The 27,621-nt window shown below is 40.4% G+C and overlaps 1 protein-coding gene across 1 annotated transcript in view; it reads right to left on the bottom strand.

The window, feature by feature from the left end:
• Nucleotides 1–27,621, bottom strand: part of PDS5A (PDS5 cohesin associated factor A) — a 1,179,407-nt gene that overhangs the window by 1,046,290 nt on the left and 105,496 nt on the right. Inside the window, exon 3 of the mRNA XM_053700274.1 lies at nt 15,616–15,819. Within this exon, the coding sequence (XP_053556249.1) occupies nt 15,616–15,819 (204 nt within the window). The remainder of the gene's footprint in view (nt 1–15,615; nt 15,820–27,621) is intronic.

Below are 27,621 nucleotides of genomic sequence, written 5' to 3'. Positions count from 1 at the left end.
TAATCCGCCTCCCAATTGTCTACACCTGGGATATGCACCGCAGAGATTAGACAGGAGCTGGATTCCGCCCAAGCAAGTATCCGAGATACTTCTTTCATAGCTTGGGGACTGTGAGCCCCACCCTGATGATTGACATAAGCCACAGTTGTGATATTGTCTGAAAACAAATGAACGGTTCTCTCTTTAGTAGAGGCCAGAACTGAAGACCCCTGAGAATTGCACTGAGTTCTAAAATATTTATTGGTAATCTCGCCTCTTGAGATTTCCAAACCCCTTGTGCTGTCAGAGACCCCCAAACGGCTCCCCAACCTGAAAGACTCGCATCTGTTGTGATCACAGTCCAGGTTGGGCGAACAAAAGAATCCCTTGAACCAAACAATGGTGATCTATCCACCATGTCAGAGAGTGTCGTACATTGGGATTCAAGGATATTAATTGTGATATCTTTGTATAATCCCTGCACCATTGATTCAGCATACAAAGCTGTAGAGGTCTCATGTGAAAACGAGCAAAGGGGATCGCGTCCGATGCTGCAGTCATGAGACCTAAAACTTCCATGCACATAGCCACTGAAGGGAATGACTGAGACTGAAGGCGCCGGCAGGCTGCAACCAATTTCAAATGTCTGTTAGAGACAGAGTCATGGACACTGAATCTATCTGGAAACCTAAAAAGGTGACCCTTGTCTGAGGAATCAAGAAACTTTTTGGTAAATTGATCCTCCAACCATGTTTCCGAAGAAACAACACTAGTTGATTTGTGTGAGATTCTGCAGTATGTAAAGACTGAGCTAGTACCAAGATATCGTCCAAATAAGGAAACACCGCAATACCCTGTTCTCCGATTACAGATAGTAGGGCACCCAGAACCTTTGAAAAGATTCTTGGAGCTGTTGATAGGCCAAATGGAAGAGCAACAAATTGGTAATGCTTGTCTAGAAAAGAGAATCTCAGAAACTGATAGTGTTCTGGATGAATCTGAATATGAAGGTATGCATCCTGCAAGTCTATTGTGGACATATAATGTCCTTGCTGAACAAAAGGCAGAATAGTCCTTATAGTCACCATCTTGAAAGTTGGTACTCTTACATAACGATTCAAAATTTTCAGATCCAGAACTGGTCTGAACACATTTTCTTTCTTTGGTACAATGAATAGGTTTGAATAAAACCCCAAACCTTGTTCCTGAAGAGGAACTGGCATGATTACCCCTTAAGACTCCAGGTCTGAAACACTTCAGAAAAGCCTGAGCTTTTACTGGATTTACAGGAATGTGTGAGAGAGAAAAAATCTCACAGGAGGTCTTACTTTGAATCCTATTTGATACCCTTGAAAGACAATGCTCTGAATCCAATGATTTTGGACAGATTTTATCCAAAAATCCTTGAAAAACCTTAATCTGCCCCCTACCAGCTGAGCTGGAATGAGGGCCGCACCTTCATGCGGACTTAGGGGCAGACTTTGGTTTCCTAAATGGCTTGGATTTATTCCAATTTGAGGAAGGCTTCCAACTGGAAGCAGATTCCTTGGGAGGAGGATTGAGTTTTTGTTCCTTATTCTGACGAAAGGAACGAAAACGGTTAGAAGCCTTAGATTTACCCTTAGGTTTTTTATCCTGAAGCAGAAAAACTCCTTTTCCTCCAGTGATAGTTGAAATAATAGAATCCAACTGAGAACCAAATAAATTATTACCTTGGAAAGAAAGAGATAGTAATCTAGATTTAGATGTCATATCAGCATTCCAAGATTTAAGCCACAAAGCTCTTCTAGCTAATACAGCTAAAGACATGGATCTAACATAAATTTTGATAATATCAAAAATGGCATCACAAATAAAATGATTAGCATGTTGCAGTAAGCGAAAAATGCTAGATACGTCAGAATCCAATTCATGTTGCGCCAAGTTTTCCAACCAGAAAGTTGATGCAGCCGCAACATCACCCAAAGAAATAGCAGGTCTGAGAAGATTACCTGAATATAAATAGGCCTTACTTAGATAAGATTCAAGCTTCCTATCTAAAGGATCCTTAAAGGAAGTGCTATCTTCCATAGGAATAGTGGTACGTTTAGCAAGAGTAGAAATAGCCCCATCAAAATATTTGGCGCCAAGTATGACGTACAACGTAACGTAAGCTTTTTTTGGCACCAAAAATGACCGGAAATTACACACTTGCGTCACTAATGATGCCGCCGTGTGAAAGGTCTCGACGTCACGTATGACGCCGGAAATGACGAAGTTGCGTCAAAAAACGTAATTTCCTGCGCCAAAAATGACGCAATAAAGTCTAACATTTGACGCACCCGCTGGCCTAATACCCGCAAATGCAAAAGTAGTCAAAATTGAAAAAGACTAAACCCCAGGTAAGAAACAAATTTCTTAAAATGTTTATATTCCCAAATATGAAACTGACAGTCTGCAGAAGGAAATATATGAACCCGACTCATGGCAAATATAAGTACAATACATATATTTAGAACTTTATATAATTTGCATAAAGTGCCAAACCATAGCGGAGAGTCTCTTAAGTAATAAAAACATACTTACCAAAAAGACACCCATCCACATATAGCAGATAGCCAAATCAGTACTAAAACAGTTCTTTAGTAGAGGTAATGGTAAATTTGAGAGTATATCGTCGATCTGAAAAGGGAGGTAGGAGATGAATCTCTACGACCGATAACAGAGAACCCATAAAAAAGACCCCCGTTAGGGAAATCATCGTATTCAATAGGTGATACTCCTTTCACGTCCCTCTGACATTCGCTGTACTCTGAGAGGAATCGGGCTTCAACAATGCTGAGAAGCGCATATCAACGTAGAAATCTTAGCACAAACTTACTTCACCACCTCCATAGGAGGCAAAGTTTGTAAAACTGAATTGTGGGTGTGGTGAGGGGTGTATTTATAGGCATTTTGAGGTTTGGGAAACTTTGCCCCTCCTGGTAGGATTCTATATCCCATATGTCACTAGCTCATGGACTCTTGCCAATTACATGAAAGAAATATTTTATGTTCATTGTTCAACCAACAGCAAATACTGCCTGACAGTGCCCATGTAATCTACTCAAGTTCACCAAAGTCAGCCAACAGCTGTGGTTCCAGATTGCATCCTGTTTCTTCTACTACAACGGCAAGTTCATCCACACATCCTGCTTCTTCTTCTACAACAGCAAGTTCATCCACACATTCTGCAGCCTGTTTCTTCTTCTACAACAGCAAGGTCATCCACATCCTAGTGCAGCCTGTTTCTTCTACAACAGCAAAGTCATCCTGCAGGTGCACTGCAACTCTGAAAGCCTCCCTCTTCTACAACAGCTAGGTCAGCCATTCAGCCAGTGTCTTCTACAACAGCAAGGTCAGTCCTCCAGAGCCAGTGTATTCTACAACTGCAAGGTCAGTCTCCTCCAGTGAAAGCCAGTGTAAATAAAGATGAATATGAGCAACCCCATTGTTGTCATCTTTAAAGTTTATATTTAAATCATTTCAAGTGTATAAGCCTGTGGTCTCTTGTCTCTTCTCAATCAAGGTGACTGCATCATCATTAAGTTAAGTCAGCCCATTGTCGTCTTCTTTATTTTCTAGATCTAGAGTCTAGACCAAGTACAAGCCTGTGTCTCTCTTGTCTCTAGTCTCAATCCAGGTGATGTCACTACATCATCAAGTCCATTGCTGTATTCTCTCTTTATATTCAAGTGCAGCTAGCCTGTGTTCTCTTCAATCAAGGTGACTGCATCATAGCACTATCATCCTATGTTTTTCTTCTTTAAAGTGCAGCAAGCCTGTGTTCTTTCTTCAATCAAGGTGACAGCTTAATCAAGCCCATCGTTTTCTTCTTTATATTCAAGTGCAGATAGCCTGTGTTCTCTCTTCAATCAAGGTGACTGCTTAATCAAGGGAGCCCATTGCTGTCTTTATATTGAAGTGCAGAAAGCCAGTGTTAACTACTTCTCTTCAATCAAGGTGACTGCATCATAGCAGTAGGCCTATTTTTTTCTTCTTTAAAGTGCAGCAAGGCTGTGTTCTCTCTTCAATCAAGGTGCATTGACTGCTTAATCAAGCCCATCGTTGTCTTCTTTATATTCAAGTGCAGCTAGCCTGTTTTCAATCAAGGTGACTGCATCATATAGCACATTGTTGTCCTCTCTTTATATTCAAGACTTTCAAGTGCCTGTGGTCTCTCTCGTCTTAATTGCAACAGAAGCATATCATCCTTTCTTTAATTATTAATTAAAATAAATTGTGTGATTCTAATCAAAAATCTTTAAGAAGCTTTTTTAAGACTGCTTCTGCGTCATCTCTGCAACTTGAAGAAGCTATACTAGCATCATCAGAGCTAAGCTAACTGCATTATCAAGGCCATTCAATAGTTCTGTCTTTGTATTCAAGTGCAAGACTGGTCTAGTCTATTTGTACCACGGTTGCCAGTGACACCTGACCCTACTGATATTGGCAGTGTGTGCAGTAGTATAATCTCCTGATTCTCCTCATTTTTTGTGCCAGCTGGTATTGTGTGCGTGGTACATAAAATTTAAGATGAGTTCTGAAGAGCTGTCCGTGTCCAACAATAACGACGATGAAGAAAATGATGTTGATGTTGCTACAGAATTGTTGGTGCCAGAGAAAAACAGAATTTATGTTTACCTGATAAATTACTTTCTCCAACGGTGTGTCCGGTCCATGGCGTCATCCTTACTTGTGGGATATTCTCTTCCCCAACAGGAAATGGCAAAGAGCCCAGCAAAGCTGGTCACATGATCCCTCCTAGGCTCCGCCTACCCCAGTCATTCGACCGACGTTAAGGAGGAATATTTGCATAGGAGAAACCATATGGTACCGTGGTGACTGTAGTTAAAGAAAATAAATTATCAGACCTGATTAAAAAACCAGGGCGGGCCGTGGACCGGACACACCGTTGGAGAAAGTAATTTATCAGGTAAACATAAATTCTGTTTTCTCCAACATAGGTGTGTCCGGTCCACGGCGTCATCCTTACTTGTGGGAACCAATACCAAAGCTTTAGGACACGGATGAAGGGAGGGAGCAAATCAGGTCACCTAAATGGAAGGCACCACGGCTTGCAAAACCTTTCTCCCAAAAATAGCCTCAGAAGAAGCAAAAGTATCAAACTTGTAAAATTTGGTAAAAGTGTGCAGTGAAGACCAAGTCGCTGCCCTACATATCTGATCAACAGAAGCCTCGTTCTTGAAGGCCCATGTGGAAGCCACAGCCCTAGTGGAATGAGCTGTGATTCTTTCGGGAGGCTGCCGTCCGGCAGTCTCGTAAGCCAATCTGATGATGCTTTTAATCCAAAAAGAGAGAGAGGTAGAAGTTGCTTTTTGACCTCTCCTTTTACCGGAATAAACAACAAACAAGGAAGATGTTTGTCTAAAATCCTTTGTAGCATCTAAATAGAATTTTAGAGCGCGAACAACATCCAAATTGTGCAACAAACGTTCCTTCTTTGAAACTGGTTTCGGACACAGAGAAGGTACGATAATCTCCTGGTTAATGTTTTTGTTAGAAACAACTTTTGGAAGAAAACCAGGTTTAGTACGTAAAACCACCTTATCTGCATGGAACACCAGATAAGGAGGAGAACACTGCAGAGCAGATAATTCTGAAACTCTTCTGGCAGAAGAAATTGCAACTAAAAACAAAACTTTCCAAGATAATAATTTAATATCAACGGAATGCAAGGGTTCAAACGGAACCCCCTGAAGAACTGAAAGAACTAAATTGAGACTCCAAGGAGGAGTCAAAGGTTTGTAAACAGGCTTAATTCTAACCAGAGCCTGAACAAAAGCTTGAACATCTGGCACAGCAGCCAGTTTTTTGTGAAGTAACACCGACAAGGCAGAAATCTGTCCCTTCAGGGAACTTGCAGATAATCCTTTTTCCAATCCTTCTTGAAGGAAGGATAGGATCCTAGGAATCTTAACCTTGTCCCAAGGGAATCCTTTAGATTCACACCAACAGATATATTTTTTCCAAATTTTGTGGTAAATCTTTCTAGTTACAGGCTTTCTGGCCTGAACAAGAGTATCGATAACAGAATCTGAGAACCCTCGCTTCGATAAAATCAAGCGTTCAATCTCCAAGCAGTCAGCTGGAGTGAAACCAGATTCGGATGTTCGAACGGACCCTGAACAAGAAGGTCTCGTCTCAAAGGTAGCTTCCAAGGTGGAGCCGATGACATATTCACCAGATCTGCATACCAAGTCCTGCGTGGCCACGCAGGAGCTATCAAGATCACCGACGCCCTCTCCTGATTGATCCTGGCTACCAGCCTGGGGATGAGAGGAAAGGGCGGGAACACATAAGCTAGTTTGAAGGTCCAAGGTGCTACTAGTGCATCCACTAGAGCCGCCTTGGGATCCCTGGATCTGGACCCGTAGCAAGGAACTTTGAAGTTCTGACGAGAGGCCATCAGATCCATGTCTGGAATGCCCCACAGCTGAGTGACTTGGGCAAAGATTTCCGGATGGAGTTCCCACTCCCCCGGATGCAATGTCTGACGACTCAGAAAATCCGCTTCCCAATTTTCCACTCCTGGGATGTGGATAGCAGACAGGTGGCAGGAGTGAGACTCCGCCCATAGAATGATTTTGGTCACTTCTTCCATCGCTAGGGAACTCCTTGTTCCCCCCTGATGGTTGATGTACGCAACAGTTGTCATGTTGTCTGATTGAAACCGTATGAACTTGGCCCTCGTTAGCTGAGGCCAAGCCTTGAGAGCATTGAATATCGCTCTCAGTTCCAGAATATTTATCGGTAGAAGAGATTCTTCCCGAGACCAAAGACCCTGAGCTTTCAGGGATCCCCAGACCGCGCCCCAGCCCATCAGACTGGCGTCGGTCGTGACAATGACCCACTCTGGTCTGCGGAATGTCATCCCTTGTGACAGGTTGTCCAGGGACAGCCACCAACGGAGTGAGTCTCTGGTCCTCTGATTTACTTGTATCTTCGGAGACAAGTCTGTATAGTCCCCATTCCACTGACTGAGCATGCACAGTTGTAATGGTCTTAGATGAATGCGCGCAAAAGGAACTATGTCCATTGCCGCTACCATCAACCCGATCACTTCCATGCACTGAGCTATGGAAGGAAGAGGAACGGAATGAAGTATCCGACAAGAGTCTAGAAGTTTTGTTTTTCTGGCCTCTGTTAGAAAAATCCTCATTTCTAAGGAGTCTATAATTGTTCCCAAGAAGGGAACCCTTGTTGACGGGGATAGAGAACTCTTTTCCACGTTCACTTTCCATCCGTGAGATCTGAGAAAGGCCAGGACGATGTCCGTGTGAGCCTTTGCTTGAGGAAGGGACGACGCTTGAATCAAAATGTCGTCCAAGTAAGGTACTACAGCAATGCCCCTTGGTCTTAGCACAGCTAGAAGGGACCCTAGTACCTTTGTGAAAATCCTTGGAGCAGTGGCTAATCCGAAAGGAAGCGCCACGAACTGGTAATGTTTGTCCAGGAATGCGAACCTTAGGAACCGATGATGTTCCTTGTGGATAGGAATATGTAGATACGCATCCTTTAAATCCACCGTGGTCATGAATTGACCTTCCTGGATGGAAGGAAGAATAGTTCGAATGGTTTCCATCTTGAACGATGGAACCTTGAGAAACTTGTTTAAGATCTTGAGATCTAAGATTGGTCTGAACGTTCCCTCTTTTTTGGGAACTATGAACAGATTGGAGTAGAACCCCATCCCTTGTTCTCTTAATGGAACAGGATGAATCACTCCCATTTTTAACAGGTCTTCTACACAATGTAAGAATGCCTGTCTTTTTATGTGGTCTGAAGACAACTGAGACCTGTGGAACCTCCCCCTTGGGGGAAGTCCCTTGAATTCCAGAAGATAACCTTGGGAGACTATTTCTAGCGCCCAAGGATCCAGAACATCTCTTGCCCAAGCCTGAGCGAAGAGAGAGAGTCTGCCCCCCACCAGATCCGGTCCCGGATCGGGGGCCAACATTTCATGCAGTCTTGGTAGCAGTGGCAGGTTTCTTGGCCTGCTTTCCTTTGTTCCAGCCTTGCATTGGTCTCCAAGCTGGCTTGGCTTGAGAAGTATTACCCTCTTGCTTAGAGGACGTAGCACCTTGGGCTGGTCCGTTTCTACGAAAGGGACGAAAATTAGGTTTATTTTTTGCCTTGAAAGGCCGATCCTGAGGAAGGGCGTGGCCCTTACCCCCAGTGATATCAGAGATAATCTCTTTCAAGTCAGGGCCAAACAGCGTTTTCCCCTTGAAAGGAATGTTAAGTAGCTTGTTCTTGGAAGACGCATCAGCCGACCAAGATTTCAACCAAAGCGCTCTGCGCGCCACAATAGCAAACCCAGAATTCTTAGCCGCTAACCTAGCCAATTGCAAAGTGGCGTCTAGGGTGAAAGAATTAGCCAATTTGAGAGCATTGATTCTGTCCATAATCTCCTCATAAGGAGGAGAATCACTATCGACCGCCTTTATCAGCTCATCGAACCAGAAACATGCGGCTGTAGCGACAGGGACAATGCATGAAATTGGTTGTAGAAGGTAACCCTGCTGAACAAACATCTTTTTAAGCAAACCTTCTAATTTTTTATCCATAGGATCTTTGAAAGCACAACTATCCTCTATGGGTATAGTGGTGCGTTTGTTTAAAGTGGAAACCGCTCCCTCGACCTTGGGGACTGTCTGCCATAAGTCCTTTCTGGGGTCGACCATAGGAAACAATTTTTTAAATATGGGGGGAGGGACGAAAGGAATACCTGGCCTCTCCCATTCTTTATTAACAATGTCCGCCACCCGCTTGGGTATAGGAAAAGCTTCTGGGAGCCCCGGCACCTCTAGGAACTTGTCCATTTTACATAGTTTCTCTGGGATGACCAACTTGTCACAATCATCCAGAGTGGATAATACCTCCTTAAGCAGAATGCGGAGATGTTCCAACTTAAATTTAAATGCAATCACATCAGGTTCAGCCTGTTGAGAAATGTTCCCTGAATCAGTAATTTCTCCCTCAGACAAAACCTCCCTGGCCCCATCAGACTGGGTTAGGGGCCCTTCAGAGATATTAATATCAGCGTCGTCATGCTCTTCAGTATCTAAAACAGAGCAGCCGCGCTTACGCTGACAAGTGTTTATTTTGGCTAAAATGTTTTTGACAGAATTATCCATTACAGCCGTTAATTGTTGCATAGTAAGGAGTATTGGCGCGCTAGATGTACTAGGGGCCTCCTGAGTGGGCAAGACTCGTGTAGACGAAGGAGGGAATGATGCAGTACCATGCTTACTCCCCTCACTTGAGGAATCATCTTGGGCATCATTGTCATTATCACATAAATCACATTTATTTAAATGAATAGGAATTCTGGCTTCCCCACATTCAGAACACAGTCTATCTGGTAGTTCAGACATGTTAAACAGGCATAAACTTGATAACAAAGTACAAAAACGTTTTAAAATAAAACCGTTACTGTCACTTTAAATTTTAAACTGAACACACTTTATTACTGCAATTGCGAAAAAACATGAATGAATTGTTCAAAATTTATCAAATTTTCACCACAGTGTCTTAAAGCCTTAAAAGTATTGCACACCAAATTTGGAAGCTTTAACCCTTAAAATAACGGAACCGGAGCCGTTTTAAACTTTAAACCCTTTACAGTCCCTGGTATCTGCTTTGCTGAGACCCAACCAAGCCCAAAGGGGAATACGATACCAAATGACGCCTTCAGAAAGTCTTTTCTAAGTATCAGAGCTCCTCTCACATGCGACTGCATGCCATGCCTCTCAAAAACAAGTGCGCCACACCGGCGCGAAAATGAGGCTCTGCTTATGCTTTGGGAAAGCCCCTAAGGAATAAGGTGTCTAATACAGTGCCTGCCGATATTATTATATCAAAATACCCAGATAAAATGATTCCTCAAGGCTAAATATGTGTTAATAATGAATCGATTTAGCCCAGAAAAAGTCTACAGTCTTAATAAGCCCTTGTGAAGCCCTTATTTACGATCGTAATAAACATGGCTTACCGGATCCCATAGGGAAAATGACAGCTTCCAGCATTACATCGTCTTGTTAGAATGTGTCATACCTCAAGCAGCAAGAGACTGCACACTGTTCCCCCAACTGAAGTTAATTGCTCTCAACAGTCCTGTGTGGAACAGCCATGGATTTTAGTTACGGTTGCTAAAATCATTTTCCTCATACAAACAGAAATCTTCATCTCTTTTCTGTTTCTGAGTAAATAGTACATACCAGCACTATTTCAAAATAACAAACTCTTGATTGAATAATAAAAACTACAGTTAAACACAAAAAAACTCTAAGCCATCTCCGTGGAGATGTTGCCTGTACAACGGCAAAGAGAATGACTGGGGTAGGCGGAGCCTAGGAGGGATCATGTGACCAGCTTTGCTGGGCTCTTTGCCATTTCCTGTTGGGGAAGAGAATATCCCACAAGTAAGGATGACGCCGTGGACCGGACACACCTATGTTGGAGAAAATTCAACATCAGTTGTTTGGGAATATTTTGGATTCAGAAAAGAGGATGAGAAACAGAACCAAGCAATCTGCAAAACTTGTGGAACGAGTGTTGCAGCAAAATGAAGTAACACATCAAACCTTTCCAGCTCCTTAAACAGCGGCATAAGGAAATCTTTGAACGAAGTATGTCAAAAAAAAAAAAACATGGTAGAGAAAAGACAACACAAACAAGCTGTAAAGTTGAGCAGCAGCAATCAATCATAAAGGCATTTGCAAACACAGCACCATATGGGAAGACCTCAAAAAGGCATAGAGAAATAACCAACGCTATCGCATATTATATATGCAAAGACATGGTGCCTGCATACACAGTTAGTAAAGAAGGCTTCAAAAGAATGATACAGACACTCGACAAGAGATACCAAATGCCATCTCGCAATTACTGCTCAGTAGTTGCAATCCCAGAAAGGTATGCAAAATGCAAAACTATAGTTGAATCTGAGATAAATCAATTGAAATACTATGCAACAACAACAACAGATATGTGGTCAAGCCGAACAATGGAGCCATACATGAGTTTAACCATGCGCTTCATCAATGATGATTTTGAGATCAAAAGTCTATGTTTGCAAACATACTTTCCTTCTGACCACACTGGAGAGAATGTAGCACAAGGTTTGAGAGAAGCTTTGGCCTCGTGGGGACTCTGTGAGGATCAACAAGTATCAATCACCACAGACAATGGCACAAACATTGTCAAGGTTGTTGCTCTGAATAAATGGAGAAGACTACAGTGTTTTGTATCCAAAAACCACCTAACCAATCTAAAGTCTAAAAACCATGCCATTTTTAAACGTTATAATATATTTTATTTACGTTAATCTCTTGTTATTACATACTATATTACTAAATTATTTAATATTACAAAAAATCATTACAATTCCTTCATGGGCCCTGCTTTTACAAGCTCTATGTTAGTCTTACTTAAGGTGTCACTCACTATGACAAAAAAAAACAAAAAAACATTATGATGTTGTGAGCTCAAATACTTATTTATTCACATTTCTCTCCTGTGTGAAAATGCACATGCACTTTGTGCACTGACAGCAAACTGGCTGTATCGATGGCCAATGCCATAACCAGGGCAGCCCAGCTTCCAAATTCCAATGTTTTTCTATTGTATTCTCCGTTTTAATCTTTAATAATGTTTGTACTCTTACTGTACTATGCTGCAGTGCTGCTGCTATTAGTTGATGCATGGATGTTAAAAACAGATTGCAGGATTTACCTTGCTAATGCCACATACCTCATGTTTTCGTGGATAGTAGTCACTCAGCTAAATGACTAACACATGAAGCAGTGTGCATTGTACCAAGTACTACCTTATTGTCCAATTAGAAACACAAATCAGTGCTGCACAGTACGCACTTTGCAAGTTTCTCCATCCATGTAGTTGTACACGTCTTCATATGTTACTCATACCACAGAAAGACTGACTGTCCAAGGAAAAAATGGACAATGTGTTGTGGTAATAACGGTCTAGCTAATTTAATTTCAATTTGCTGTTGTGTGCGTTGACCGAGTTTACTTATTTGTAATGTATTGTAGTTGTACTCTAACTACCAATGTTTTAAGTGTTCTGTACTACAGCTAGAACTGTAAAAAAATATGTAATGACAGACTGCAGGATGTAAGGATTGCCCTTGTCAATGACACATCCCCCATGTTTTCCTGTACAGTGGACAGTCACTCGGCTAAATAACCAACACATGCATCAGTGTGCATTGTAATAGCTTTACTGTACTTAGAATTTAGAAACAGAACACACATCATGCTGCTGCACACTTAGCAGTTTTCAGGTTTCTCCATGCATGCAATGCATACACTGTTTAATATGTTACTCATACCACAGCTAGACTGACTGCCCAGTGCCCAAGAAAACAAAGGACAATGTGGTAAGAACTGGACGGCTATTTTCATTTCAATTAGCTGTGTGTGTGTTGAGTTCAGTTGTTTGTATTATGTATTGTAGTAGTTACTCTAACTGGTGTTCTACTTCTTACTGTGTAATGTGCTATAGCTATAAAAATTAATGTAATATGACAGGCTGCAGGATGTCAGGATTGACTTCGTCAATGCCACATTCCCCATATTTTCATGGACAGTCACTCAGCTAAATGACTAAAACATGCAGCAGTGTGCTGCATTGTACTACCTTTACTTAGAAACACAAATCATGCAGCTGGAGCTGGATAGTCCTCAGTCAGCATTTTTCAGGTTTCATTCTACATACTGCACACACTGAGATAGAAAGAGATAGATAGATAGAGATAGATAGATAGATAGATGATATAGATATATATATACACTTAAACAACACAATGTATCTCCAAGTCAATCACACTTCTGTGAAATCAAACTGTCCACTTAGGAAGCAACACTGAGTGACAATCAATTTCACATGCTGTTGTGCAAATGGGATAGACAACAGGTGGAAATTATAGGCAATTAGCAAGACACCCCCAATAAAGGAGTGGTTCTGCAGGTGGTGACCACAGACCACTTCTCAGTTCCTATGCTTTCTGGCTGATGTTATGGTCACTTTTGAATGCTGGTGGTGCTTGCACTCTAGTGGTAGCATGAGACGGAGTCTACAACCCACACAAGTGGCTCAGGTAGTGCAGCTCATCCAGGATGGCACATCAGTGCGAGCTGTGGCAAGAAGGATTGCTGTGTCTGTCAGCGTAGTGTCCAGAGCATGGAGGCGCTACCAGGAGACAGGCCAGTACATCAGGAGACGTGGAGGAGGCCGTAGGAGGGCAACAACCCAGCAGCAAGACCGCTACCTCCGCCTTTGTGCAAGGAGGAACAGGAGGAGCACTGCCAGAGCCCTGCAAAATGACCTCCAGCAGGCCACAAATGTGCATGTGTCTGCTCAAACGGTCAGAAACAGACTCCATGAGGGTGGTATGAGGACCCAACGTCAACAGGTGGGGGTTGTGCTTACAGTCCAACACCGTGCAGGACGTTTGACATTTGCCAGAGAACACCAAGATTGGCAAATTCGCCACTGGCGCCCTGTGCTCTTCACAGATGAAAGCAGGGGCACACTGAGCACATTTGACAGACGTGACAGTCTGGAGACGCCGTGGAGAACGTTCTGCTGCCTGCAACATCCTCCAGCATGGCCAGTTTGGCAGTGGGTCAGTAATGGTGTGGGGTGGCATTTCTTTGAGGGGCCGAACAGCCCTCCATGTGCTCGCCAGAGGTAGCCTGACTGCCATTAGGTATCAAGATGAGATCCTCAGACCCCTTGTGAGACCATATGCTGGTGCGGTTGGCCCTGGGTTCCTCCTAATGCAAGACAATGCTAGACCTCATGTGGCTGGAGTGTGTCAGCAGTTCCTGCAAGATGAAGGCATTGATGCTATGGACTGGCCCTCCCGTTCCCCAGACCTGAATCCAATTGAGCACATCTGGGACATCATGTCTCGCTCCATCCACCAACTTCACTTTGCACCACAGACTGTCCAGGAGTTGGTGGATGCTTTAGTCCAGGTCTGGGAGGAGATCCCTCAGGAGACCATCCGCCACCTCATCAGGAGCATGCACAGGCGTTGTAGGGAGGTCATACAGGCACGTGGAGGCCACACACACTACTGAGCCTCATTTTGACTTGTTTTAAGGACATTACATCAAAGTTGGATCTGCATGTAGTGTGTTTTTCCACTTTAATTTTGAGTGTGACTCCAAATCCAGACCTCCATGGGTTGAAAATTTTGATTTCCATTTTTTAATTTTTGTGTGATTTTGTTGTCTGCACATTCAACTATGTAAAGAACAAAGTATTATTATTATTTTAGTGTTCCCTTTATTTTTTTGAGCAATATATATATATATATATATATATATATATATATATACACACATACATATATACATATATACATATATATACATATATACAAATATATACATATACACACACACATACATACACACACACACACACTCTTACCACAGGTAGACTGACTGCCCAAGAAAACATGGGCAATGTGGTAAGAACTGGCCAGCTAATTTCATTTAAATTAGCTTTGTTTTTATGTTTTGAGTTAACTTATGTACTACTACCTCCTGTATATAACTTTGTTGATGTGTTCTACTTCTTTTATATAGATCTACTACTATAGGATAGCTGTGATTGTATATGACAGGCTGCAGGATGTCAGGATTGATCTTGTCAATGCAATATCCCTCATGTTTCCCTGGACAGTAACTCCTAAAATGATTAACACATGCAGCAGTGTGTGCATTCATTGTACTTACTTTACTGCTAACTGCACTTATATTTATTTATATATACAGAACTTTACAAGTCATACTGCTGTAAAGAGCAATTTTCAGGTTTCTCTATGATTACACTGCTTCATATGTTAATCATACCACTGTGTCCACACTGTTAGAATGACTGTCCAATAAAACATGAATGTTGTGTGAACTTGTGTGTCATAAGACCTAATAAATGGCTAGTGGCTACTATTTTATCACATCACAGGCAGCAAATTTTAATTTTAACAATTTTTAGTTTTGTGTTTTTATGCTCAAATAGTGTATTGGACATTGATAAACATGTACATTAAGATTCTGTAGTGTTAAATAAATTGTTTAATGCTAAATTAAGGTGTTAGTCATTTTTAATAAAATCGCAATCAAGGTTTTTTCAAAAACAAATCGCGATTTTTTGTTCATATCGCCCAGCCCTAACACACACACCCCATCTCTCTCAAATTATATATATATATATATATATATATATATATATATATATATATATATATATATATATATATATATATATATATATATATATATACACACACATATACACACACACATATATACACACACGTACACTCTCAGACATAGAAACAAAATTAACTGTCTGCTGAAATAGAGGAAAATCGTATAAAATATATGCAAAGTAAAACATACTTAATCCTTTTAGAAATAGCATTCCACAATTTCCTATTAATCCATCAATTGAATCTATAGTACATTCTTCTTGGCAGAGCTCAACAGAACGGTTGCATCAGACATTTGAACCATTTTTTTTTCTGCCTCTTACACACACATTTATTCAGTATACCTTTAATTTATCATGAGAAGTATATGGTGCTTCTGGGGCATATATTCTGAATATATCAGCTAAGCAGCAAGCCACAAGCAAGCGAACATCTTTGTTAGGATTTCGGAGGAAGAATTCAGATGCTAAATGCAATGCCAAAGGGAGATATTGTTGTTTTTCATCTTCAGAATCTTGGTCCATGTCCATAAATGTTTTTACAACCATCTAAACAAATAGAAAAAGTAAAATAAAATAAATTATATAAAACAAGTAAAACATGTATGTTTGTTAGCATCCAGTAATAAGCACGTGAAAAGTTTTTGACATATTGCTAATGTTGATCACATAGTAACCGGGTATACATTTACAATTTGCTAACTATTCAGAGGCAGGATTTAAAAAATGTCAACTAAACTTAGTGAAAGTAAATTTTGATGCTAAATTGCCCCGGTTTTTAAAAATTCGATTAAAAACAGGGGCACTTTAATTCATCAAAATTTACATTTCACTCCTGTTGTGGGAAAAAAAAAAAAAAAAAAAACTTTTATAAATTTGACAGCCGCTCTAGCTTCCTCCGGTCGTCGCAAGCCATTTCTGATGTCAGAAATGGATAGGTCATCCTCCAATCACAGCTCTCCCCCCCCCCAGGGAATCAGTGTCCGACTCAACGCTGTGATTGGAGGAAGCCGGATTGCTCATTTTAGACTCAGGAAGGAGGCTTTGCAGCGAGTGGAGGAAGCTGGAGCTGTTGTGAAGTTTAAAAAAGGTACTTTTTTTTCCCCAACAGGAGTGAAATGTAATTTTTGATAAGTGCCCCTGTTTTTAATCGAATTTTTAAAAACCAGGCACTTTAGCATCAAAATTTACATTTACTTTAAGCTCCAGAATTTCGCTGCTGGGAACCTCCGTTTTATCCCAGTCTTTGAAATTAAACTCTTGCATTAATGTAATTTTATACCATATAGTGTCTTCCTTTATTAACCGGAAAAAAAAAACACAGAATTCAAACAGGCTACACAAACGCTTTACATTTTGTGTACCGGTTTGCTATTTACTCATTTAAGGGAAAGTCTACTCCAGAATTTGTATTGCTTAAAAAGGATAATCTCCCTTTATTACCCATTACCCAGTTTTGCATAACCATCACTGTTATATTAATATATATTTTATACCTCTGTAATTACTTTTTTTTTTTTTTTTTTTTTTAATTGATTTTTTATTGAAGTGTCAACAAGTGTTACAAACTTTTTCAAATTTTTCCAGTTTTACATTCCATGAGATTAAAGTGCAAACAAATTTTACAAACTTTTTCAGTTTTTCAAGTTTAACATTCCATGAGATTAAAGCGTAAACAATTTTTACAAACTTTTTCAATTTTATGAATTATACAGTCCATGAGTGTGATCAATGAACATCTTCAAGCATTGTGCATCCCTTCCTTTGCGACTTTGCAAATGCCTGGGTTGGTTATGCATTGCTGTTCAGGTGGGAAAAGTCTGCTGTAATTACTTTTTATCCAAGCCTCTGCAGACTGCCCCCTTATTTCAATTCTTTTGACAGACTTGCATTTTAGCCAAATCAGTGCTGACTCAAATAACTCCATGGGAGTAAGCAGGTTATCTATATGTCACAAATAAACTAGTGCTGTCTAGCAGTGAAAAACTCTCAAAATGTGCTTAGATAAGAGGCAGCCTTCAAAGGCTTAGAAATTAGCATATGGGCCTACCTAGATTTAGCTTTCAACAAATACCAAGAGAACAAAGCACATTTGATAAAAGTATGTTGGAAAGTTGGTTAAAAATCGCATGCCATATCTGAATCATTAAAGTTTAAATTTTGACTAGACTATCCCTTTAAGCCAAATGAAGCAGAACTCAACAAATCCATGCCCATGGGCACCATTACACCTCCTTATGGCCCAAGAAGCACGTTCACGAAGCCAACAGCACATATTTCATTTGTATATCACCATAATAATTTGCATTTTATGGCCAATTGTATTACTTTATGAATTCTATGTGGCAAGAGGGGAACTGCTGTTTCCATGCACAACTAAAAGCATGATACCAGCTGTGCAGGGAGCAAGTAAACAAACTTTGAGGCCACCACAACCCACTTTGAGAGACAGAAAAGTAACGATTCAGATAGCACATGCAATTTTACATATATTTTTAAATTATCTTAGTTGCTTATGATAAAAAGCAAACCTATGTAGGTTTAGGAGCAGCAACGCACTACTGGTAGCAAGCTGCAGATTTTTGACTGCGCATGTGGCTCACCCTATGTGTTTAGCAAGTTTCCAGTAGTGCACTGCTTTTCCTTCAGTAAAAGGATACCATGAGAATGAAGCAAATTTGATAAGTTAATTGGAAAGTAGATAAAAAAAAAAAATCTATGCTTGACACAAATCCTGAGCAAATAGAATTTGGGTTTTAGGTCTCTACACTATGTCCGTTTAAATAAAGGGACATGAAACCAAACATTTTCCTTACTTCTATTATCAAATCTGCTTTATTCTCTTGGTGTCCCTTGTTAAATGAGCAACACTGCACTACTGGGAGCTAGTTGAGCAAATTAGGTAAGCCAAAGATAAGAAGCAACATTTGTGCAGCAAACAAGCAGCTAATTCCCAGTAGTGCATTGCTAATCAAGAGCCTACAAAAAGGTATGCTTTTAAACAAAGTCTACCAATAAAAAAAGTCTACCAATAAAAAAAGTCTACCAATAAAAAAAGTCTACCAATAAAAAAAGTCTACCAATAAAAAAAGTCTACCAATAAAAAAAGTCTACCAATAAAAAAAGTCTACCAATAAAAAAAGTCTACCAATAAAAAAAGTCTACCAATAAAAAAAGTCTACCAATAAAAAAAGTCTACCAATAAAAAAAAGTCTACCAATAAAAAAAGTCTACCAATAAAAAAAAGTCTACCAATAAAAAAAGTCTATTAATAAAAAAAAAGTCTACCAATAAAAAAAAAAAAAAGACGAAAAATTATATAATAAACGTAAAGTGAAATTTGTTTAAAATTGCGTGTTCTATCTGAATTTAAAGTGAATGTAAATGTTGATGCTAAAGTGTCTGATTTTCAAGGGGCACTTTAATTCATCAAAATTTACATTTCACTCGTGTTGTGGGGGGGAAAAAAAAATTACCTTTTAATCTGACAGCAGATCCAGCTTCCTCCACACGTCGCAAAGCCTCTTCCTGGGTCTAAAATAAGGAATCCGGCTTCCTCCAATAAATGCATTGAATCAGACACCGATTCCCCAAGGGGGGGAAGCTGTGATTGGAGGATGACCCATCCATCATTTCTGACATCAGAAATAGCTTGCGACGACCGGAGGAAGCTGGAGCAGTTGTCAAGTTTAATAAGGTAAGGTTTTTTTTCACAACAGGAGTGAAATGTAAATTGATGAATTAAAGTGCCCCTGTTTTTAATCAAATTTTTTTTAAAAAACAGGCACTTTAGCATCAAAATTTACATTCACTTTAAGAAACAAAAATTTTGTTTCACACTACCTTTAAGGAGTTAAATCATGGCAGTAAGTGTATAACATAGTTGAGATTTAATCCTCCTTGTCAGTGTGGGTCTGAAGTAGCCAGGTGTTTAACATACTGCTGCATATTCAAGTGGCAATAAAAGATTAATTTTATAGAGAGGTATTAGATTTTACTTGTAGCCTCAGCTGACTTGACAAAGAATAAAAGTTTACTTGTGGCCTATGCTTTCTCAGCATATTAAATTGGATAATTTTTCAAGCGCTACAATATAAATTAATCCTACATTTGGTTATGCCCACAAACGACCTGGCATAGTCTACAAAAAGCCTTGAAATCCCCAAACCTCAATCTTTCCTATTCTCTACAATAAGTTCTTTGTCTCATGTTGACATAATCTATAGCCTAGAGAATTATTTTTTCTCATAGCTTCAAAAAGGAAAACTTAAGACTGAAAAAAAATAGTGAAATGACATGCATGTATGACAATTATGCCACTTTAAAAAGTTACAGTATACAACTCAAGGTGGATATAACCAAAATGTATGCTTACCTAAAATTAAAATTTATTTTATGGAGGCGAGAATCCATTAACCATTAATCATGGCATTCACTTCCTAACCACTAGGTGGCAAAGATTCACAAAGCCTTTTAAGAGCACATCCACCTCACTAGTATGTTATAAGTTTAGCCAAGCAAAGAGAAATAACATAAGAAAGGTAGGAAGGGACAAATCAGGGAAGATAGAAGTGAAAAAAAGAGCAGACCCCATCAAAATAAATTGTTAAATAATAAAATTGGGCGGAGTTCATGGACTTCCACCACCATGAATTTATCAGGTAAGCATAAAATTGTTTTCTTTCATAAGGTGGTGAAAGTCCATTAAACATTACTCATGGGAACTAATAACCAAACTGTGGAGTCCACGAGTAATGATGGGCAGAACAAAAACTTGAAAAATGTAAGCACCTATTTTCCAGACATTGCTACCTATCTTTCCTACCAAAAACGGCTTCAGAAGAAGCAAAAACATCAAAATAGTCGAATTGAATAAAAGTAGGTAAGGAAGACCATGTTGCTGCCTTTGCAAATTTGCTCAACAGAAACATGGATTTTTGAAAGCCCAGGAAGTAAAAATAAATCTGGTAGAGTGGGTTGTCATGCGTTCTGGAGAAGACTTATCAGTCTCCAAGTAAGCCTAGTGAATCATGAGCAAAACATTTGGCAAGAAAAAAAAAACCCTTTTTCTAGCTGAAAATGAAAACAAGGATCACAGGAAAGCTGATAAACTCTTCGCTAAAATATAATTGCAAGCGGGGACCAAAAAAAAAAAAAAAAAAAAAAAGATTTAATTTAAAAGAATGCCAACAAACCATTCTTCTCACACCAAAATTTTCTAAGCTTTGTGATAATCTTTTCTAGTAACAGGCTTTCTAGCTTAAAACAATGTTTCTAAAACCTTATCTGAAAAACACTATGCTTACTAATGGTTCTTACTGCACCAGAGGGAGAATAAGTTGAATTGTTTCCATCTTGAATATAGGAACCTTTAAAATTAGAGGGAACTTTCAGGTAAATTCTGGATTTGAAAACTCTAAACTCTTGGGAACTATGAAAATATTGGAATAAAAACATGGCATTGTTCTGGAATTGGAACTATTACTCCTATGAGTTCTAGATCCCAAACACAATGAAAACATAATTTATGCTTACCAGATAAATTACTTTCCTTCCTAGCAGGGAGAGTCCATTACTTTATTCCTTACTGTTGGAAAATACAACAGCTGGCCACCAGGAGGAGGCAAAGAAACCCAAGTCAAAGGCTTAAATATCCCTCCCACTTCCCCTATCTCCCAGTCATTTTGCTGTGGGAACAAGGAAAAGTAGGAGAAACAGGGTATAAAAGGTGCCAGAAGAAAAACGAACAACAAAGGAGCTGCCCAACAAAATAAAATTGCGGGCGGAGTCGTGGACTCTCGCTGCCAGAAAGGAAAGGAATTTATCTGGTAAGCATAAATTATGTTTTCCTTCCATAAAGGCAGGGGAGACCACAACTTCATTCCTTACTGTTGAGAAAACTATACCCAAGCTCCAGAGGACAATGAATAAATTAAGGGAATGGAACAAAAAAGAGGCGGACCCTATTCTGAGGGCACCACAGCCTGCAAAACATTTCTGATTGTAAAATTTAGAAAAAGTGTGTAAGGACCAGGTAGCGCCTTACAAATCTGATCCATAGAGGCTTCAATCTTAAAAGCCCAGGAGGAAGCCACTGCTCTAGTGGAATGAGCAGTTATCCTCTCAGGAGGCTGTTGCCCCGCTGTCTTATACTCTAAGCGGATGACACTCCTCAAAAAGAAAGATAGGGAAGTCTTAGTAGTCTTCTCCTTACGCTACCCCGAATAGACGACAAACAAAAAGGAAGATTGTCTAATTTCCTTAGTAGCCTGAAAATAGAACTTAAAGGCACGAACCACATCTGGAGAGTGTGAAGTAAGCGTTCCTTCGCTGAAGGAGGATTAGGACACAAAGAAGAAACAACACTTTCTTGATTAATGTTACGATCCAACACCACCTTAGGGAGGAACTCTAATTTAGTACAGAAAACTGCCTTATAAGCGTGGAAAACAAGTTAAGGGGGATCACATTGCAAAGCAGAAATCTCAGAAACACAGAGGCAATAGCCAACAAAAAAAGAACCTTCCAAGATAACAATTTAATATCAACAGTATGCATAGGATCAAATGGAGCCTGCTGCAAAACACTGAACAAGGTTGAGGCTCCAAGGCGGGGCCCCAAATCTAAACACAGGTCTGATCCTAGTCAGAGCCTTAAAAAAACTGCACATCCGGAAGCTCAGACAATCTCTTGGGCAGTAGCACTGACAGGGCCGATATCTGTCCCTTCAGGGAACTAGCAGATAGACCCTTCTCCAGTCCATGCTGGAAAAAAAAGATACAATTCTGGCAACCTTAACCTTATTGCCAGGAAAAGCCACACTCTTCACAACAGTACCATTAAGTCCTCCACACTTTATGGTAGATACGACGAGCAACTGGCTTACGAGCTTGAACCAGAGTGTCGATAACACTCTCAGAGTGGCTAAGACGAAGCGTTCAAGCTCCACGCAGTCAGCTTCAGAGTATCTAGATTTTGATGAACAAAAAGGACCCTGTATCAGAAGATCTCTGCAACAAGGTAACCTCCACTGAGTAGAGGACATACCCCCCAGACTGGCACACCACAATCCTTTGCGGCCATGATGGAGCAATCAAAATCACTGATGCTCGCTCCTGCTTGATACGAGCCAACACACGAGGGAGAAGCGGAAATGAAGGAAAAAGAAATTAGTCTGAACCTCCATGGTACTGATAGATGCACTATCAGTTCCACCTGAGGATCCCTCGACCTGTACCTGGGTAGCTTGGAATTGAGGCAGAATGCCATGAACCTTCGAAAATATTCTTGGAGCAGTAGCTAGGCCAAACAGAAGTGCTGGTACAGAAAGGCAAACATCAAGAACTGAAAATGTTCCCTGTGAATCAGAAAAAGGAAATTTATGCTTACCTGATAAATTGATTTCTTTTACGATATGCCGAGTCCATGGGTTTCATCCTTAATTGTGGGATATTATCCTCCTGCTAACAGGAAGTGGCAAAGAGCACCACAGCAGAGCTGTTACATAGCTCCTCCCCTAACTCCTCCCCCCAGTCATTCGACCGAAGGTATAGGAAGAGAAAGGAAAAGCTAAAAGGTGCAGAGGTGACTGTAGTTTTGAAAAAATAAAATAAATCCTGTCTTAAAATGACAGGGTGGGCCGTGGACTCGGCATATCGTAAAAGAAATCAATCAGGTAAGCATAAATTTACTTTTGTTTTACAAGATATGCCGAGTCCACGGGTTTCATCCTTACTTGTGGGATACCAATACCAAAGCTTAGGACACTGATGAAAGGGAGGGACAAGACAGGAACCTAAATGGAAGGCACCACTGCTTGAAGAACCTTTCTTCCAAAAATAGCCTCAGAAGAAGAAAAAGTATGAAGGGAGGACCAAGTCGCAGCCTTATAAATCTGTTCAACAGAAGCATTGTTTTTAAAAGCCCATGTGTAAGCCACAGCTCTAGTAGAATGAGCCGTAATTTTATCAGGAGGCTGCTGTCCAGCAGTCTCATATGCCAGGCGGATGATGCTTTTCAGCCAAAAAAGAGAGAGAGGTAGCCGTAGCTTTTTAACCCTTACGTTTTCCAGAATAAACAACAAAAAGAGAGGATGTTTGTCTGAAATCCTTGGTCGCTTGTAAGTAAAACTTAAAAGCACGGACCACATCCAAGTTATGTAATAGATGTTGCTTCTTCGAAGGATTAGGACACAAGGAAGGAACAACAATTTCCTGATTAATATTCTTATCTGAAACAACCTTTGGAAGGAATCCAGGTTTAGAACATAAAATCACCTTATCAGAATGGAAGAGAAGGCGAATCACATTGTAAAGCAGAAAGCTCATAAACTCTAGCAAAAGAGATAGCAACTAAAAATAAAACTTTCCAAGATAACAGTTTAATATCTATGGAATGCATGGGTTCAAACTGAACCCCTTTAAGAACCTTAAGAACTAAGTTCAGACTCCAAGGTGGAGCAACAGATTTAAACACAGGCTTGATTCTGATTAAAGCCTGACAAAAAGACTGAACGTCTGGGACATCCGCCAGACGTTTGTGTAATAAAATTGACAAAGCAGAAATTTGTCCTTTTAGAGAACTAGCAGATAATCCTTTTTCCAATCCTTCTTGGAGAAAGGACAAGATCCTAGGAATTCTAATCTTACTCCATGAGTAACCCTTGGATTCACACCAATAAAGATATTTACGCCATATTTTATGGTAAATCTTTCTAGTGACAAGCTTGCGAGCCTGAATCAGAGTATCAATGACCGACTCATAGAATCCCCGCTTAGATAAAAATCAAGCGTTCAATCTCCAGGGAGTCAGCTGCAGAGAATTTAGATTTGGATGTTGGAACGGACCTTGAATGAGAAGGTCCTGTCTCAATGGTAGTCTCTGCGGTGGCAGAGAAGACATGTCCACCAGATCCGCATACCAAGTCCTGCGTGGCCATGCAGGCGCTATTAGAATTACTGAAGCTCTCTCCTGTTTGATTCTTGCAATCACACGAGGCAGTAGAGGAAAAGGTGGAAATACATAAGCCAGGTTGAACGACCAAGGTACTGCTACCGCATCTATCAGTACAGCCTGGGGATCCCTTGACCTGGACCCGTAGCGAGGAAGTTTGGCATTCTGACGAGATGCCATCAGATCCGATTCCGGTTTGCCCCATTGATGAATCAATGATGCAAATACCTCCGGATGGAGTTCCCACCCACCCCCAGATGAAAAGTCTGACGACTTAGAAAATCAGCCTCCCAGTTCTCTACTCCTGGGATGTAAATTGCTGAAAGATGGCAAGAGTGAATCTCTGCCCATCGGATTATCTATGATACCTCTATCATTGCAAGAGAACTTCTTGTTCCCCCTTGATGATTGATATTTGCTACAGTCATGATATTGTCCGACTGGAATCTTATGAACTTGGTCAGGGCCAGCTGAGGCCACGCCTGAAGCGCATTGAAAATTGCTCTCAGTTCCAGAATATTGATTGGCAACTGAGACTCCGTTGGAGTCCAGGTTCCCTGAGCCTTCAGGAATTTCCAGACTGCACCCCAGGCCAAGAGGCTGGCGTCCGTTGTCACGATTACCCATGCTGGCCTGCGGAAACACATTCCCTGAGACAGATCAGATTATCCTGTGACAACTACCAAAGAGAGTCTCTGGTCTCTTGATCCAGATTTATCTGAGGAGATAAATCTGCATAATCCCCATTCCACTGTCTGACCATGCATAGTTGCAGTGGCCTGAGATGAAAGCGAGCAAACGGGACGATGTCCATCACTGCTACCATTAATCCAATGACCTCCATAAACTGCGCCACTGATGGCCGAGGAATGGACTGAAGATCTCGGCAAGTATTTAGAATCGATTGAACCAGATCAGGGCCTAATAATTACTGACATACATAGAAAACCCACTGGGGGTAACACCATTCTTAACTTTAGGTCATGTCATCCTCCACATGTTTTAAAAGCTATCCCCAAAGGCCAATATATACGCACAAAGCGTATTTGCTCTAAGGAGACATATCAGAAACAAAGTGAAATTCTTAAAACACGTTTGATGGCTAGGGGCTATTCAGAAAAACTTCTAAACAGTACTAAAACAATGGTTGATAACATCCCCCGTAACTCTTTACTTACCTATAAAAAACATAAAAAACAAAAGAAGAGAGATCAGCCTAATAAAGTTATCTTTAGTACCCCTTTCAGTTTGGAATTTAAAAATATTAGTAATATCATTAGGGAATGTCTCCCAATACTTGAGAATGATTCTATTCTCAGTAAAGTAATTTCAGATGGGGTACAATGTGTTTCCAGACGAGCCAAAACCATTGGCAATTTGGTTGCGCCTTCCATGTTACCAGAGAAAAAATCTGGGACCTGGCTTCAAAGGAGAATAGGGTTCTACATATGTAGGGCGAGAATTTGTAAAACATGTAATTATGTCATTGAAGGGAACACTTTTAAATCAAGTGTCACCAATAAAGAGTATGACATCAGGTTTTCTCTTTCTTGTAAGTCCACACATGTTGTGTACCTCCTTACCTGTGGGGGGTGCAAAAAACAATATACAGGAAAAACAAAGAGGGCTCTCAAAGATAGGGCCCTTGAACATCTCAGGGACATTGATGACCCTGATGTGTTCACATCGGTAGCTTCGCATTTTAAATTTGAGCATAATGGGGATTCCTCATTGGCTCTTTTTCAAGCTATTGATCATGTACCCTGGACAAAAAGAGGTGGTGATAGGGATTATGCCCTATGTAAGAAAGAAGTGAAGTGGATCTTTTATCTACAAACTAGATCACCAGAGGGATTAAATATTGAAGCAGATGTGAATTTATTTGTTTAAATTGGTTTAAATTAATTTAAATCATGTTAGCTTTCAAGTACCTGCTATTTATCGTCCCTGCTTTCACATAAATGCTTGTGTGGTTTTCACTCTTGCATTTATGTGACTAGCTAATAATATCCTCTTTAAAATAATATTGTATTTAAAATAATATTGTGTTTAAAATTGTGTTTAAATTTGTGTTTAGAATGTTTATCACATTTCTGCTATTAAGGTATAGCTTATTCAATTTTGTGTGTCAGGTCTTAGTAATAGCCACTTAAGAGTTAACAGGAAGCTGTACTAATTAGATTGCTTGTGGCTATTTAAGAGTAGCATTAGGATATGTTAGATATGTAGTGATCAAGTGCGGTAGTCCCGCACGAAAAGCGTATACTGTTTCTTTTTTGCTACTTTCTACTCACTCCGGTCCGGGAGTGAGTTACTTTTCACTTGATGGTGACTATGTCAGTATATTTTTTGTTTTTATGCTTTTGCCCAATAAATTCTTTTTACCACATTTTGAAGATCTTTTCGTCAGTTTATCCGGTGCAGCCGTACTAACTGTTCTTGTGTTGGCTGCTGCTTGTCGGACGTCTTGGGCGGAGACTCCTCCTGTATGGCTCCTGGATTCTGACGTCAGCGGTGAAGAGGGGGGCACGAGTGTGTACACGCCGAAGAAACGCTGAAACAACGCTGTGTGGCATTGTCTGCAAGAAGACTGGTAAGCACTGCTTCTTTATTGTGTTGATGATATTTAGAATCTTTGATTTTCTGACCTCTGTCAGGAAGATTTTCATGTCTACCGAGTCAAAGTTCCAAAAAATGGAACTCTCGTTTCTGGAACAAGTGAACTCTTTTCTATATTCACTTTCCAACCGTGAGTTCTTAGAAAGGACAGCACAATGTCCGTGTGAGATTTGATCAGATAAGTTTACACCTGAACCAAAATATCGTCCAGATAGGGAGGTAACTGCTATGCCCTGTGGCCTGAGGACCGCCAGAAGGGACCCTAGCACCTTTGTGAAGATTCTTGGAGCTGTGGCCAACCCAAAGGGAAGGGCCATGAACTGATAATGCTTTTCCAGAAAGGCAAACCTTAGAAACTGATGATGATCTTTGTGGTTAGAAATGTGAAGATAAGCATCCTTCAGGTCCACGGTGGTCATGTATTGACCCTCCTGGATCATTGGAAAGATTGTTCAAATAGTCTCCATCTTGAACGATGGGACCCTGAGAAATTTGTTCAGGAACTTTAAATCCAAAATAGGTCTGAAAGTTCCCTCTTTTTTGGGAACCACGAAAAGGTTTGAGTAAAACCCCCGTTCCATGTTCCAGTTTTGTAACTGGACAAATTACTCCCATGGAATAGAGGTCTTTTACACAATGTAAGAACGCCTATCTTTTTGTCTGGTCTACAGACAAACGTGAAAGATGAAATCTCCCTCTTGGGGGAACATTTTTGAATTCCAGTTGATACCCCTGGGTCACAATTTCTAATGCCCAGGGATCCTGCACATCCCTTGCCCA

Source organism: Bombina bombina, chromosome 2 (genome assembly GCF_027579735.1).
Source record: "Bombina bombina isolate aBomBom1 chromosome 2, aBomBom1.pri, whole genome shotgun sequence".
NCBI lineage: Eukaryota > Metazoa > Chordata > Amphibia > Anura > Bombinatoridae > Bombina > Bombina bombina.
This window is presented reverse-complemented; position numbering and strand designations above follow the sequence as displayed.